Source organism: Acanthopagrus latus, chromosome 21 (assembly GCF_904848185.1).
Source record: "Acanthopagrus latus isolate v.2019 chromosome 21, fAcaLat1.1, whole genome shotgun sequence".
NCBI lineage: Eukaryota > Metazoa > Chordata > Actinopteri > Spariformes > Sparidae > Acanthopagrus > Acanthopagrus latus.
This window is the reverse complement of record NC_051059.1, coordinates 17,214,916-17,231,830: the sequence shown is the minus strand read 5'-3', so window position 1 is coordinate 17,231,830 and position 16,915 is coordinate 17,214,916. Positions and strand designations below refer to the sequence as shown.

At 42.4% G+C, this 16,915-nt stretch overlaps 2 protein-coding genes across 3 annotated transcripts; both read left to right on the top strand.

The window, feature by feature from the left end:
* mcm4 (minichromosome maintenance complex component 4) lies at positions 1-8,601 on the top strand. Its single transcript, XM_037083733.1, has 17 exons — positions 1-86; positions 1,369-1,443; positions 1,559-1,717; positions 1,846-2,009; positions 2,137-2,238; positions 2,335-2,430; positions 2,631-2,726; positions 3,216-3,354; positions 3,542-3,762; positions 3,902-4,022; positions 4,897-5,156; positions 5,425-5,790; positions 5,893-6,020; positions 6,911-7,118; positions 7,259-7,487; positions 7,788-7,921; positions 8,063-8,601. Exons 2-17 carry the CDS (start codon positions 1,383-1,385, stop codon positions 8,156-8,158), a joined length of 2,580 nt encoding a protein of 859 aa, XP_036939628.1. The 5' UTR covers positions 1-86; positions 1,369-1,382; the 3' UTR covers positions 8,159-8,601.
* A 1,237-nt stretch (positions 8,602-9,838) lies between these two features.
* ube2v2 (ubiquitin-conjugating enzyme E2 variant 2) lies at positions 9,839-16,328 on the top strand. 2 transcript variants are annotated; one of them, XM_037083734.1, is made up of 4 exons: positions 9,839-9,995; positions 14,861-15,009; positions 15,107-15,232; positions 15,428-16,328. In XM_037083734.1, the coding sequence occupies exons 1-4, from the start codon at positions 9,980-9,982 to the stop codon at positions 15,572-15,574; spliced, it is 438 nt and encodes a 145-aa protein (XP_036939629.1). In that variant the 5' UTR covers positions 9,839-9,979; the 3' UTR covers positions 15,575-16,328. The 2 variants fall into 2 exon arrangements, with proteins under 2 accessions (XP_036939629.1, XP_036939630.1); XM_037083735.1 differs by lacking the exon at positions 9,839-9,995 and adding an exon at positions 11,295-11,319.
* Positions 16,329-16,915: the final 587 nt, after the last annotated feature.

Sequence of the window (16,915 nt, the reverse complement as noted above, 5' to 3'; positions counted from 1 at the left end):
CTATTGGTCTAAAGTTCCCCGCGAAAATCACGTCACCAGCAGTTTCGCGCCAGATCTGCAGCACTCGGACTTGCACACAAGAGCAGGTGAGAATACTCTTGATTCACTCAACTTATTTCATATCAACGCGCTGATTCTGTTGATCGATTCAGAGTTTGTGTCGTTGCGGATGTCTGTGTGATTGTGCGTAGAGTCACTATTTTTATTTACGTGCTCACTTTACGTGATAAATCGGGTCAGACAGAGAGGCAGTAAGTTTCAGCTTATTGTTTCCTCTGCAGCCACATGTCAGATGGTGGAGGAGTTATTGTTGTGTGACTGAAAGTCATCAATAACAGGAGCGAAACACGATGATTATGTGACAAAAGAACACATTTGCACTTAAGGTAGCAGCAGTGAAGTGTGTTAAAGTTCAAATGATGTCAGTTTACTTCATGTTCGAGTCTGAGCTGTGAACCAGGAGGCCTATGTTCACTCTGATGACTCGCCCAGTGATGCAAGCTCACGCTAAGAAATAGTTTTTGGAGTTTATTTTGTAGCTGTAAATACATTTCGACGTCATTGTGTGTTTGGCATCTAACCTGTGAACCTGCAGAGTGACCATAGGAGCAGATCTGTTGGTTAGAACTAGTAGACAAACTGCAAATATTCATAGCCTCAAATAAATGGTAATAAATAGCTGTTTTGTTTTGTTGTGTTATAACAACTCAAAATGGGGACTTTGAAGGCCACACTTCCCAGTTTACCTGCATATCTGGGCCTTCGAACTTGATGGGTGAATTAAAGTCAAGCATTAAACCGAACATCTAAAGATCTCATCTAAAGAAATAAACATGTAAGAGTAAAAGCATTGTGGCTGGAAAAGACAGGTTAGTCGGGGCAAATAAAAAAACCTATTTAGATGGGTCTTTTTTCTTTTTTTTCTTTTTATGTAACACTGAGCAGACTGATCAGAGCAAAGCGATGAGCCAGAAAACAAAGAAACTTGGAGGGCAGGGCAACAGTTTAAAGACTCGACGCTGAGTCCAAACACACTTTTTTTTTATACAAGTTCAGTAAATTTACCTGCAACAATCAGGGTTTTCATATGTGTAGCCGCACAAAACCTAAACTCAGGAGTTAAGGTTAATCCTATGGACCAAATTTGACTTGAGGGTCCAGGTATGATGAAGACCCTCTCCTCAGTCCTAACAAAGGAGAAGATGATTGCAAACGTATTTTGTCCAATGAGAAATATTAACTTAAAGCAAAGGGCAGGAGAAATTGAATATCTAATTGGGTGATGATGGTAAAATCTTTGCTTTACTCTGTAGAGTTTGGCTGCTAACAAAAGAAAAATGAATCCCCTTGAATCTGTTTGCTCTTCAGACTTCTCAGCAACAATGTCTTCCCCAACCTCGACTCCGGGCCGCAAACGTGGAAGGGATGGCAACCCGGCCACACGTGAGTTTTGCCCAACGATTCCTTGTGAATTCAAAAGCTACTGAGATGTGTACGGATTTGCAGGTTGTTTGTGTGTGCTGTTATTAACTTGTCTGTGTGTCCTTTGTATCCTCAGCCAGCAGTGAGGGCCCCATGTCCCCTCCCTCTCAGCGACGCAGAGGCCAGGACTCCTCCAACGGGGACCTGATGCCGATGCCCACCTCCCCGGCCACCGACATGCTCAGTCCAGCAGCGCCTCAGGACACCTCTCTGTTCTCCAGCCCACGGGCCTCAGGTAGCATCCACACGGTTTTGGTTTGTTTTAGCCTGAAAACATACTTTTTTAAAATCTTTTTTTCTTTTTTGCTTCGATACACTTGAGTTAACTCCAGTGTGATTCTTTTCTTTTTTTTTTTTTAACAGTCCTGCCCAATGAAGTGGACATGAGCTCCCCACTGATGTACGGGACCCCCAGCTCCAGGGTTGAGGGGACGCCTCGCAGCAGCGTGCGCGGCACTCCTGCCAGACAGCGCCCTGATCTGGGGTCAGTCAGGAAGGCGCCGCAAGTCGATCTTCACTCTGAGCCGGTCAGTGGAGGAGTCCGGAATATTCAGAGAATTACTTAGACAGTATATTGTAAGAGACAAAGTAAAGTCAATATGAATGACTTCCTTTTAAACTGAAGCGTTTAACACTTTTTCTGTGCCTCTGCAGCCCAGCGCTGATGGTGCTGTGGCCAGTGAGCCAAACGCAGGCCAGAGACTGGTGATCTGGGGGACTGACGTCAACGTGGGGACCTGCAAGGAGAAGTTCCAGGTATGAAACCTTGCATTTGCATCTCTAAGGAGATATTCTCAACTCTCTGTGCAGGAGAGTTAACTGTTTGCATGCTGTGGACCTCTTTGCTTTCAGAGGTTCCTGCAGAGGTTCATTGACCCGACCGCCACCGAAGACGAGAACGCTGGTCTGGACCTGAACGAGCCTCTGTACATGCAGAAGCTGGAGGAGGTGCTGTGCTTATTCATCCTCATTTATTGAATTCTGGTCCGTCGTGTTAACTAGTACTGTTGAGGCTGATTATGTAGTTTGGTTGAAGTTGCACTAGATGAAATAATTTTTACCTCCTATTATACAGGAAACAAGGGCATATCAAGGGACAGCACATCACAAAATCACATTCTATTAATAATTCTCTCTTTGTCTCACAGATCAGTGTCGTTGGGGATCCAGTGCTGAATGTGAACTGTCTGCAAGTGCAGTCCTTTGATGCAGAGCTTTACAGGCAGCTCATCTGCTACCCACAGGTAATGTCCCATATTTCATAATAAGCCATTTTCACTATCTCGTGTGTGTTTTGCAAAGCCTTTGGATAAATATTGTTCTTTTTCTGCATTGTTCTTTTTTTAGTTATTAAAGAGAGAGTATCGACCTTCATTTTGGTCCACATGTTAAAATGGACAATGATTTATTGATATTAAATGAAGTGAACGCAATCGAATAAAAACAAACAAGAGTAGAAATATATAAGAGCTTATTTATTTCTCGATTTATTCTTGATAAAGAAAATATTCCCTCCCATCACTTTTAAACGATGAATTATTGACAATCACACACACAAAAAAACAAACACATCTTAATTATTTGAGTCAAGTCACAAGTCTTTTAAATTCCAAATGTAGTCTCAAGTGTCATACTCTGTCATGTTGCAACTAGTGAGTCGACACATCTGATCATCTGATGTATACGTGAGTGCACATTTATAATCTAAAGTGAGCACTTCGTTCCCCTTGCAGGAAGTCATCCCGACCTTCGACATGGCGGTCAATGAGCTTTTTTTTGAGCGCTTCCCGGACTCCATCCTAGAGTACCAGATCCAAGTCCGCCCCTACAACGCCCTGAAAACCCGCAACATGAGGAGCCTGAACCCAGAAGGTGTGTGGATTCATTAATCCAGTGATGATGGATGCAAACAAAGTGAAATCACACTTATTAAGACGACCATATTGAGACACGCCTTCTCATATTTAGGAGTGGGATTTTTTGTGAATAACGCGAAAATGTGAGGTTTTGGCTTCGAGCTAAAGCTTCTGTCTGCCGCATGTGTTTCCCCCCCGCACAGACATCGATCAGCTGATCACCATCAGCGGCATGGTGATCCGCACCTCGCAGCTCATCCCCGAGATGCAGGAGGCTTTCTTCCAGTGCCAGGTGTGCGCCTACAGCACCCGTGTGGAGGTGGATCGCGGCCGCATCGCCGAGCCGGCTGTGTGTCGCCACTGCAACAACACCCACAGCCTGGCGCTCGTTCACAACCGCTCAGCCTTTTCTGACAAACAGATGGTGAGAGCCGGCGGGGTCGTGGGGTGGCTCACCAGGCAGATTGCTTACAGTGAACAGCACCTTATCTCATGATGCGCCGAGTGATAATTAGTGATGAGGTCATGACATCTATTCATTTGTCGATCTTGTTTGATAACAGATCAAAATTCAAGAGTCTCCGGAGGACATGCCAGCCGGTCAGACGCCACACACAACCATTGTGTATGCTCATAACGACCTGGTGGATAAAGTGCAGCCGGGAGACCGAATCAACATCACGGGTAAGAATACAGAAACCAGCTCGGGCCGCAAATAATGTCTGTTTACATTATCCATTAATCTGCCATTTTTTATTTTTGAAGAAAATGAAGAAGACATCCTCAAAGTGTTTTTTGACTAGATTCTGCAACAATGAGTCGAGTAATCGATCAGTCAGTAGAAAGAAAATTAGTTTCCAACAATTTTTATAATTCAAGCCATTTTTCAAGCAAAGATGTCAGACATTGGCTGGTTCCAGCGTCTTCAACGTCACGAATTTACTGCTTTCCTTTGTTATTTATGACAGTAAATAATAGTCTTTGGATTTTGAACCGTTGGTTTGACGAAAGAAACATTCTGAAAACGTCACTTTGGCCTCTTTTTGGGCATTTTTATAGACTAAACCATTAAAAGATTTAAAGAGTATAATCAAAGGATTAATCGCTAATAAAAGTAACTGTTAAACTGTGCACCCGACCTCATAAAATCCCCCAAATATTCAATAGTCTGAATTTTAAATGGATAAAAAGCAACAAATCCTCAAATGAGAGGCTGAAACTAAAGAACAGTTCAATTTTTTTTTTTTTGCTTGAAATGTGATTAAAGTGGTTGGATATCAACCTTCTGGCAATAGACATCTGTTGTAACAATTATTGAATCCCGAGATGACATTAACTGTGATATCAAAACATAGAAAAGCAGAAATTCCTCACATTTAAGAAGCAGGAGTCAAAAAGTATTTGCTGTTCTTTCGTTAATTAATGATGAATCAGTTGTTCGCAATCAGCTTTTTTTTTTTTTTTCCCAACACTGATCGCCTCTTTAGAGCTCTTACTAATCAGTCCATGTTTCCACTTACAATTCAACATCCTAACAGCCTCTCTAATGTCCCCGCAGGTATCTACCGAGCAGTCCCCATGCGCGTGAGCCCCATCCAGAGCAACGTGAAGTCCGTGTACAAGACTCACATCGACGCCATCCACTTCCGGAAGACGGACGAGAAGCGCCTGCACGGCTTGGACGAGGACGCGGAACAGAAGCTGTTCACCGAAGACAGAGTGCAGACCCTGAAGGAGCTGGCAGCCAAGCCAGACGTCTACGAACGCCTCTCCTCTGCCCTCGCACCCAGTATCTATGAGCACGAGGACATTAAAAAGGTGTGTGTGTGTGAGGATGAGTGGATGCACGCCAATATATGAGTGTTTGCCTGTATAAGATCCCAGTAACACAAGGATGATATGCATGAGTTGTCATCGCATTTATTGGCCAACAGAAATCTAATCACTACTGTGGCCTTCTGCGACAGTCGACATTTAGAGATGCACCCACTCACCTGTGAGAATGCCCGAGGCTGAAAGAAGAAGTGTGGAGTTGGTGTTTGACAGCTTTGTAACGCAGATTCATCTCCCTCTCCGACGGCTCCAGGGCATTTTGCTGCAGCTGTTCGGCGGCACCCGGAAGGACTTCAGTCAGACCGGCCGCGGCAACTTCCGCGCCGAGGTCAACATCCTGCTGTGCGGAGACCCCGGCACCAGCAAGTCCCAGCTGCTGCAGTACGTCTTCAACCTGGTGCCCCGCGGCCAGTACACGTCGGGGAAGGGCTCCAGCGCCGTGGGTCTCACCGCCTACGTGATGAAGGACCCGGAGACCAGGCAGCTCGTCCTGCAGACCGGAGCTCTGGTGCTCAGCGACAACGGCATCTGCTGCATCGACGAGTTCGACAAGATGAGCGACAGCACGCGCTCGGTGCTGCACGAGGTCATGGAGCAGCAGACGCTCTCCATCGCCAAGGTGCATTTTTTGACATGTTTTTCAACGTGTTTTTATTTAGTTAAAAAGTTAGTTGATGATTCTCACTCCTGTTTTTTTTTTTTTTCCCTTCTACGTTCACAGGCTGGAATTATCTGCCAGCTGAACGCCCGCACTGCTGTGTTGGCCGCTGCCAACCCTGTTGAATCTCAGTGGAACCCCAAAAAGACCACGATCGAGAACATTCAGCTGCCTCACACGCTGCTGTCCAGGTGAGTACCAGCAGTCACTGAAGCACCTGATTCTCACTCTCTGGATCACAGTTAAAATAAAATAAATAAATAAATCTTGCTGAAAAGGTTGGCAGTTTTTGCAAAATTGGCAGCGTTTATCAGCTATATACCGGGTCTGGCAATCAGCTCTTTGGCAGAGAGTGAGATTTTATAAAGCAACGTGAGCTCCTCGGAGGACAAAGCATCTCTGCGAGTGAAGCAGTGAGAACATGAATAAGTAATTGAGGAGAAAAGTCTCAAAACTTGTCACGTCGGCTCTCAAATGCATCCCCCTTTTTACTCCAGTATTTTTCACATAGGCTCTAAAGTCGTTACCTTGAATGGAGTGCCAGATCCTTTACTAATGAGCCTCTGCTCACTTTAATCAAAGAAGAACTTTAAGTCGCGCTCTGAAACGCTTTTCTTTCCTTTCCCCTCATTACAGCAATGAAACATTAGTCGCATATCAGAGAGAGAGTAGTCCCATCTGATCAAAATGTGTCACCTTAGCTTCTCACACCGACATATAGAGAAGATTAAAAGGAAAAAGCTCCCAATTACTTTTGAAACAAAAACGGCGTGTATCATCATCATTAGTCTGTTTCATTTCATTTGAGGACATTCTTTATTGCCAGTGTCTGGTAGCGTTACCTGGGAAAGGGTCACATTTACTAAATTAAAGCTTCAGTCGCAACAAAAGGAACAAAACAGATTACTTGAATCACAATCCCAGTAATCTTAATTCACCTTCCCTTACATGTCACAGACTTCATCACACAAGGAATGGACACAGGAAGGGATCATTTAACCTAATGTCCTCTTTGGTCCATGTCTCTGTGGCTTAGTTTCCCCCTTGGTTACTTTTTTTTTTTTTTTTTCCCTCCATCCAGATTCGACCTCATCTTCCTGATGCTGGATCCCCAGGACGAGGCTTACGACCGCAGGCTGGCCCACCACCTGGTGTCGCTGTACTACCAGAGCGAGGAGCAGATGGAGGAAGAGTTCCTCGACATGGCCGTGCTGCGCGACTACATCGCATACGCGCGAACGTACATCAACCCGAGGTTGAGTGAGGAAGCCAGCCAGGCTCTCATCGAGGTTCGTTTTTTTTTAACTCCGATTTTACTCAGTTTCTTTGCGTTATTATCAACGTTTTGCGGCTTTGACAACTCGCTCGCTGCTGTTCAAAGTGTCGCGTGATAGTAACTGGCCATCTCGCGCTCGTTTTTGCTCCTCAGGCTTACGTGGACATGAGGAAGATCGGGAGTGGGCGTGGGATGGTGTCCGCCTACCCGAGACAACTGGAGTCCCTGATCCGCCTGGCAGAGGCCCACGCCAAGGTGCGCTTCTCTGAGAAGGTGGAGACCATTGACGTGGAGGAGGCCAAGCGGCTGCACCGAGAGGCCCTCAAGCAGTCGGCGACCGACCCCAGGACAGGATTTGTCGACATCTCTATTCTCACAACGGGTACGTGACGCATTTAAAATAATGGTAACTAGTTTAATATGAGATGCACTCGGTCCAAAATACGTCCTCTGTAACAAAAGGAGCTGATGGGAATAACAACAATTAGAGATTTCAGTATATTAAAACCAATAAACAATGGCTGCTTTCTTTTTCTATCTTCGGTGCTACAAACCTGTCTGTCTTTGGGGTTTTTTTTGCATGTTGGTCGACCAAAACAAGCAAACTGTAGATGGTTGACAGTGAAATGACCAGTACTCGCAGGCCGATGGTTTATCAGACTGTGCTCATTTGTGATTCCAGGTATGAGCGCGACCGCCCGCAAGCGCAAGGAGGAGGTCGCCCAAGCCCTGAAGAAACTGATCCAGGCCAAGGGAAAGACGCCTGCCATGAAATACCAGCAGCTGCTTGACGACCTCAGAGGACAGTCTGAAACTGTAAGTATTTATTTATTTATACGGTCTTGACATTTTTGTACAAAAAAAGGGAACAAAATGGCCTTTAACTTGGTTTTAATCAGCAAAAGGAAGTGACTTGCCGCTTGTTCTCGTCGTGACTTCCTCCTGACTCTCTTTCAGGCGATCACGAAGGATCTGTTCGACGAGGCGCTCCGATCCCTGGCCGACGAGGATTACTTGACGGTCACTGGCAAGACCGTCCGTCTCCTGGCCTGAGCCACACCCTGCAATTATGTACAGTCCTAAATTTTAAATCCTGTCCTGTGTCAACCTGTTTTTTTTTTGTTTGTTTTGTTTTTTTTCATGCTGTAAAATAGTTTTGTATAATTGATCCACCATGTGTTTTCTGGGTGTATTAGATTCTGAGTCAGGATAACTGCGCATGACTCATATGGTGATTTAAAAAAAAAAAAAAGAGAAGAAAAAAAAAATGTAATGGAGCTAATATTTAAAAGTGCTTGTATTGTTTGTTTACCTGTTCTGAAGTAATGCTCTTGTTCTTTTGAGCTCTATGTTACAGTAAACGGCTCTTTTCTTACATCTTTGTACATTGTAATCAGTCAAGCCAGTGACTCAGTGTTGAGTTGTCCTTGTAGTTAACGTTGACTGCTTGTTAATAGAGGAGGAAATAAAATGTTGTTCACTGAACATGCTTGGAAGGTTGTTGTTGTTGTTGTTGTTGTTGTTGTTGTTTTTTTGCCCCAGTGGTTGCGTGTCTTTGTTGAATGAAATTCCTGTTATGCCGGTCATGGCAGTCTGGTGCTTAAAACGCTGATTAAATAAGGGCAGCGCTGATTTAAAAAAAAAAGTAGTAAAAATCATTTTTCCATTGGTTCTTACTTTCATTGGGAAAAAAAAAGAAATGTGATGGAGCATGCTGTCTTGTCATCTGGAGAACAAGAATTGTAGGGCAGGACATCTCTCCACCACCATAGTACTTCATCTTAATGCTGCTTTGTCACTTTTTTTTTTACCTTTTTGTCACAAAATGACAGCGTCTTTCAATTTAGATCTGCACCCGGTTATACTGCTATATGGATTATTTGTGCAATCAAATGAATCTGTACTCCTAGGCAGTGTTGTGTGTGCGATCGTGTATATAAATGCGCAGTACAACTGCCTGCTGTTGCAACACACGTCACACATGAATAACTTCATTGTCAGACCAACATATTTGGGCTTGTCCAAAATGTTTCGGCTTGTTGGCCACAAGTGAAGCACTCTTCCTGTTATGCAATGTGTTTGACAGCTACTCCAGAGCTATTCACACTGCTTATTCTGAGCAATATCTATAAATTAACTTTAAAGGTGCACTATGTTGTTAACAGATTTTTAAACCCTGCTGTCAGCTGAATGGTTTAGGGGCCAAAACACATTTCTGATCTGCTGCTATGTCATGAACCACCCAGACCCTCTGAGGTAGACAGGTGCAGGTCTGCTTACAGTCTCTGGAGTCAAAATAAAATGGAGAAGCAGCATTCAGTTATTATGAACCACACATCTGGAACAAACTCCTACTTCTGTTTGCCACTGCTGTTCACTGAAGCAACTTCTAGATCTTGAACTGGACTGTGACTGTATTCTTGTCTTGTCTCTTTTAAACCTTTTTCATAGCTCTGTACTTGTTTTAATGTTTTCTTCCTACTTGTTAATTCAAATGCAGTCTTTAAACTCGTTTAATGGAATTGTCTGCCCCACGTGAAGCACCTTTGAGTTGCCTTGTGTCTGAATTGTACTGTACAAAATAAACTTGCCTTGAAGTGGAATTTAAACGTCATTAATACTCAAAAAAATATATATAATAATATAAATACAGCTAGATTTGGCGACTGTGGAGCTGCAGAAGTGGAAAACATCAGGGTTTAAGGCTCCACGGGTGTAAATTGCTGTCTTTGAGTCTCCTCTGACAGCAGGTAGCGTGCTGGAGGTGCGGCGGGGCGGCTTGCAGTGCGCGGACCCGCCGGTGTGGTGTGTTGCTGTCGGTCTCACCCGCTGTGATGTCACAGCTCTGTGTGCTTCTGGACTCGGCTGAAGAAGATGGCGGCCTCCTCAGGTTCGTGTGCCTTCAAACTAACATTTCCAGCAACGCAGACCGGAGGCGAAGGCGGGGTCGCGCTGCCCACTTAGCCAGACAACACGGCCGAATGCCCTCTTGAAATTTGTTACGAAATTGCTCCAAATTGTCATTTTTTACCCGTTAATACCTCCTCTCGGTGTGGCACTGGTCGTCAATGGGGGCCATCTATCTCATGGAGCGACAGGGTTGGCTAACCTAGCTTAAGCGGGCGAGTAGCCTGCCCCGTGAGTTAGCTGAAATAGCACAAGGTGTCTGACTGAAATGCAGCTTGTAACGGATTTGTGTCACAAAGAAAGGTGTATAGCTTTAATGAGATGATGCGGAAGTTTAAATAGGTGTGTGAGTTGCCGTTCATTTGAGGATCGTAAACAACCGCAGGCGGTGCTACAGTAAACTAGCTAGCTTAGCCAACTTGGGCACTAGAATATTCTAACACCGCGCGGTTGCAAGTGTCGATCTCGTTGTGCCTTGCTAGCTACTAGCCGCTTGATCGCCATAAACATACTCTTAATTGTATGAACTGCCCAGGCACAATTCCTACATGTGCCTTAATATCCATGAAGCTTTAACAATTTACAGGTGGGGAACATGATGTGGGGGTTTTGATTTTGCATCTGAAACGCCGCACAAAGGTAACGGCAAAGCTTAATGTTTTGCCGTCACGTTAGCGCGCCTCTTGCCAACGTTATTGTCAAATTTTAACAGGATTCCCACCCGGTAATCTACACATAGATGCAGGAAAATAATTCACAGTCTTTGCGTGGGGCACATTCGTCACCACTGCAGGGTGGGGGAGTGCAGAAGAGCACCAGATTGGCAAAACGTTAACGTTGAACTGTGGTGGGCACGCTTCGTTCCAGCAGATAGACGGAGCCCGTGGCTGCGTTAGCGCTCAGCAGGAAGCGTGGTTCTCGAACTTGCAAGATACATTCTGAATTATTAAAAAAAAAACAGAAAAATATTGGTAACATAACAATTAACGCAAGGTTTTAGTCAATTTTTTTTAAACCACACATTTCGGGGACGTTTTTGCAAAGCCGAGAACAGGGAAGTAACTTCATAATCGAAACTATCATAGGACCAAGTAGACTCGACCTGCTGATTCATTTTAACCTAGACAGGATTCGATTACCAGTTGGTGCCATAGATATCATGAGTCGTAAAGGACGGGCACAGAGGCCATAACACACCCTGAGCTATTCAAATGTAGTGAAGTGCTTAGATTTAAGAGTGAAGTGAATCACTCAGGAATGTTTTTTATTTTTATTTTTCCTCGTTCAGATCATCATTGCAGTTGATTGTAAGATAATACTTTGTTCCCCAAGAGCTTCATTTTACACATGCTTCAAATTCTCACAGGAGCTTATCTTATCATTAACAATATGGAGGACAGACGAGCCTTCGACAACCACAAACAACAGAGGGAAATAAAAATGAAACCGCAGTAATGAATATACATGAGAGGCTCAAACTGCGACTGAGCCCGAACACACAGAGTTATTGTCTCTGTCATCGTGTAGGATCATATTCGCTTCTACTGAAGCATGTTCGCACAAACATTAAGACTAGATCAGCAGTTTGTTGCTGTTAGGTATTAATTTCCTTGAAACGTGCAGCTACATGGCTTACGCTTACATTGTACTCCTCCTAAAAGGTTTTTTAAAAACTCTGGTAAGAACATATAATATGGGCCAGTATTTACTTTTAAACATACACGATGGTTCTCTAAAGCAAAATGTAACTTCCTGGAGAAAGGTGTACTTGATTACGTGTCGTCTGCAGATTGTCAAATACTGCAAATACTTTTGGCATTCTGTCTTTCTCCAGTAGGTTACATATTATTCCTTAACATTTTTTTTTTTTTAAAGACACGTGACCAAGAAAATGTGTAAAGCAGGGATGTTTTATAAATGGAAACTATATGGTAACAATAATGGTAGACCTGGAGTTACCCTTACCAGAGAATTACCACCAAATATAAATAATTTAAGTCATTTTTCAACAAAAAATTGCAAAACATTTGATGGCTCCTGCTTTTCTTAAAAGTGAGAATTTGCTGCTCACTCTGTCTTGCATCACAGTAAACTGAGTATCTTTGGTTTTGGAGTGTTGTTCTTTTTATTGGCCGCTTGATCAGTTGATTAAATGAGAAACTAATCTGAATGTAATTTGATAATGTTGGTAACTGTTAGTTGCAGCCTTATTATCCTATACTATTCAAAATTAATAAGGGATATGTTAGTGTTTTACTTGATTGTTTTTTTTCTGTGAAGTCTGAATTTGTATTTTGTTATGCAACAAATTCCATTTGACTTTTATTGCATATCCATGCACATGCACACGTATCCCAGTATTCCTAACTAATTTTGAGTATCTTAAATGATTTTGTGCTGCAGTTTGTCATTACGAAGCCACTAACATGCTAACATACCAGTAACACTGCGGTGAGCTAAAATTAGCCAGAAGCATTCCTTACAAGTGTTTGTATGTTGATAAAGGACTGAAGGTCTTGTGAGCAAATGCCTTTTGAGAAAATGGAGGAGACACTTAAGAGTCGATCCTTCTTTGCAGCGACGGCACAGCAGATGTGAAATATTGATTTTAAAAAGTGATCTGTGAAGACTGACTGTGATGAATGTTGTTTGAGATTAGAGGGGGGTGAAACGAACGATCCATTGGCAGGGGACAATTTGAATATTTTCTCTGTGTCTCTTGTCTCAGTCACCCAGCCTTTTTTTTATGTTCTTTTCACTTCCCTTTCTGTGAATCTGTCTTTAGGATCATAATTATGAATAGCAGTAGTTTAACTAAAGCGCTATCCCCTCAACCTCCACCACTCCTCCAGTCATGAGCTGTAAGTGGTTCATCATTTACACCTCTGCGAGCGCCTGTCAGGCTGTGTGTAATGCCAGCGTCTGAACTGAGAACATTTTCCTAGTAGCTGAATACTTTGATCGACGACTTCTGAATGATATCAAGTCAGCTGTTACAACACCAGTCATAAGATGAGTGGATGTTGCCCTGTTAATCATTTGTTAACAGTCAGCAGTATAGGCCCATGTGCTCCAAACCTCATGACTGTTAACAAACAATTGTCAAGGGTGCAGCTTATAGGAAGCTTCCTGAATGTCCTCACAGATGTCTGTCAAATGTGAACAAGGTGTCACAGTAGATGTGCAGTAGGTGCATCAGAATGTGCTGTGCCATGTGCATGTAGCCGTCAGTCGTTTGAGTAATTTCTCGTCTCAGTGAGTCTCGCCTAGCACTTACTCAACAGTAACTCATTTGCATGCATTATGTTTCTATGATTAGAAAGATGAACGTGTGTCTGCAGTTTTGATGAAAGGATGCACAGTTGGAGCAGCAACAGCGACAAAACACTTTGATGATCATGTCTTAGTTCTTTTTTTAGAGCCACACCATAAATGTTACAAGTTATTAACAAATTATGGCAGTTTTTTTCTCTTTGTTGAGTAATCAATGAGTATTTAACATGTGAGTGAAATGTAAAAAAAAAAGAAAGAAAGAAAATCATGATATGTCAATCTTTCACAATTTTGTCCAAAAATAGTTGTCAAACACAAAATTCGAATTGCAAATTGGTCTGCAACTAACATTTGTTCTTTTATCAGTTAACCTGCAGATGATTTTCCCAATCAACCAATTAATCAGTTAGTCTGTAAGATGTCAAAAATTGACAATGTGCTCTCCCGTCTGTCGAAATGCTTCTTTTATCCACCCAACAGTTCAAAACCCAAAGACTTTTAATATAACATCATAAATGACAAATCCTTACATTTAAGAAGCTGGAACACGCTGCTGACATTTTTGCTTGATTATCTATTACTAACACAGTTGTCATTTTCATTCGATCCATTCGCAATAACAGTAAATCCTCACATCTCAGAATTAAGGAACCAGAGAATATTTGTCATTTTTTCTTAATTGAATCAGACAAAGCCAGCACTGCAGTCTAAGGTCATCTTTTCAACATGAAGCACTCACTTCCTTCAGAAATTGCCTTCTTTGGTTGATAATCTGATGGTCAACTAATGGTTTCAACCCATTGCCTATACTGATTCATCTGCCAGTTGATTTGTTGATAAATCAATGAACCTTTGGGTCTATAAAACATGGAAAAATAGCGCTAACTCCCCATCACAGTTTTCAAATTGCTTGTTTTGTCCAAAACCCGAAGCTATTCAGTTTGCTACAATTTACGAGAAGATAAAGCATCAAATCCTCACATTTGAAGTGAATCCAGACCAGTTGGCTTTAAACTTGTTGATTATGAAATTCTCTTTATGTAGATATTTATTTTTTTATTTACCCCCAAATCCCATCAAAAGACCAAAACCAATAATGTGTTCATTCATCTTACAATACTTTCAGACTTCTCAACCCTGGCGGGCTCTCGGCCTCAAGTTTATTGATTTCCTACTGAAGATGTAAATCTTTAAAAACAGTTTACAAATATATACTTTCTCTTTTTTATAAGCATCTCGTTGCTTTCATAAAACAGCCGGGGGCTGTAGATTTTAGCAAAAAGTTATTCAAAGAGGAGGAAATGGTGCATTTGCTGAGAGCTTTGCTTTTCAGCTGCGGATTATACACATTTGGTCCTCTTGTGTGAGTATTTACAGCAGCACAGCGCTGACGGTGTGCAGCGGATCGACTCAAAAATAAATTACAATGTTCATGAACATCATAGTGAAGGCACATGTCATACGGTGCAACCATGTGGCTGATTGATGTAGGATTTTTTTTGTAGTTTATGGACCTCAATGGGGACATAGAGAAACAACATACATATCTGTAAATTCTGTTTTGTGTTGTCTTAGGAGTAAAAGTTCCACGCAATTTTCGTTTGTTGGAGGAGCTTGAAGAGGGGCAGAAAGGCGAAGGTGACGGCACAGTCAGCTGGGGCCTCGAGGATGACGAAGACATGACCCTCACGCGGTGGACAGGCATGATCATTGGACCAGCAAGAGTGAGCCGAGCAAACGCAGCATGTGGATTCTCTTTCCAGCAGACCCAGAAAATCAGATGTTAATGTTTTTTTCTGCTTTCTTCTTTGTTGTTTTCAGACCAATTATGAGAACAGGATATACAGTCTGAAAGTGGAATGTGGATCCAGATACCCAGAGGCAGCCCCGACTGTTAGATTTGTAACAAAAATTAACATGAATGGGATAAATAATTCCAACGGGACGGTGAGTGTCATCACAAGTCTGACATGGTTATATATGAGTGTTGCTCTGCGTCGTATCATATTGTCGAACTCGGAAATTGTTTTGCGCTACAGTTTTCGTGACGCTTACATGTGATGGTTGCAATAACTCACTGCCAGCGCTCCTGTCACAATGACTGATTGGTTGTTTCTTTTCTCTTTTCTTTGTGTCTCACAGGTGGATTCACGTAGCATACCAATATTATCAAAATGGCAGAATTCTTATAGCATTAAAATTGTTCTTCAAGAGTTAAGGCGTCTAATGATGGCCAAAGAAAATATGAAGCTTCCGCAACCACCAGAAGGACAAACCTTCAGCACTTAATCGTAATGGATTGTTTCGACCCTCTGTCTTAAACCTTACTCTCTTAGAAATATTGTGTAAAATCATCAAGAGGCTCACTTCGCACATCAACAATATCGTCTGCAAGAGCAAGATTGGACTTTCTTATTACATAGCTCATTCGAAAAAAAAAAGTGAAAATGTCCCTGCAGTTAAGCACTGAAATAGATAGTTAAGACTACAAGACCACAGTTATCTGCCTTTTAATAAAGTTACTTTGACAATGACTTTTATGTTCGACGTGTTCCAGCTTGAGTGGGCTTGAAGATGGGAAGCATGACGCCACGCAGAGGCTGCACCAGAGTCCCAATATTTTTTTTTTTTGGTTCAAAATGACTGATCACTGAAGTAAAACAGCAAGATGTGTGTATGAAGGCATGTTCTGTAACTAATACCTAGTCGAGGAGAAGCCACATTTTTGAGTTGTTTAGTCAAATTTAGCAGGTTTCATTGAGATATCATGCAGATTGCTGAATATTAAACTGTGGCTGTAGTCTAAAAGTAGTGTCACAAGGTAAGAAAGATTTTTTTTTTATAAATATATATATATATATCTGTATTTGACACGATACCAATATGTTTCTGTTCTGCAGCTCTTTGACATGTAACAGACGTTGAAGCCTGTTCTGTTCTGAAACCCTTGCATTTAACTTCTAGTGAAAATGGCAGGTGTATGAACTTGTGATTTTCTGAAATTAAAATCACTGTCTGCGAGAAAAAAAAAACTCCCAACAAATGCCATGGTTGAAGTTTTTATTTGACTCTCCAGCTGCACGTTGTGTTGCCTCTTCTCCCACAAGGGGGCCTTAGCTGACAAGTTGACTCCTGTTGGCAACTGCGAGCACTAGTCATGCATTATGTTGTGAGTAAGCTCTTGCTGTCCCTGTTGGGCCATGTAATGGAAACCAGGTTAATGAAACTGCTGGGTGACACCACACTTGTGCAGACACTTGATATGTGACTCGTGCTCATTAGAATGATATAATCAAAATGCCATTTATTATACACTGCAGTGCTCGTTTAGTGGCTTGTTAATTAGATGAACAAGCCTGTTTCTTAATTGACAGTCCCTCCAAAACCTTGTTATGTTGTCTCGTTTTTTTGGCCCATGAACACTGCACAGCATTTGGTAGCAGATATACCCAGTGTGGTAGTGAGAAGCAGGGCTACTGTTCCCTCTGAGAATGTGACCTTTTGTTGCTTTTCGGCTGTTTGATTATTCATAAACTTTAATTAACCAAATGGGCATTTTAAAGGGGAATCACTGCAGATGGCGTAATCTTTTACTGTTAGAGCACCCGGTTTTAAAATAATTGCTAAACA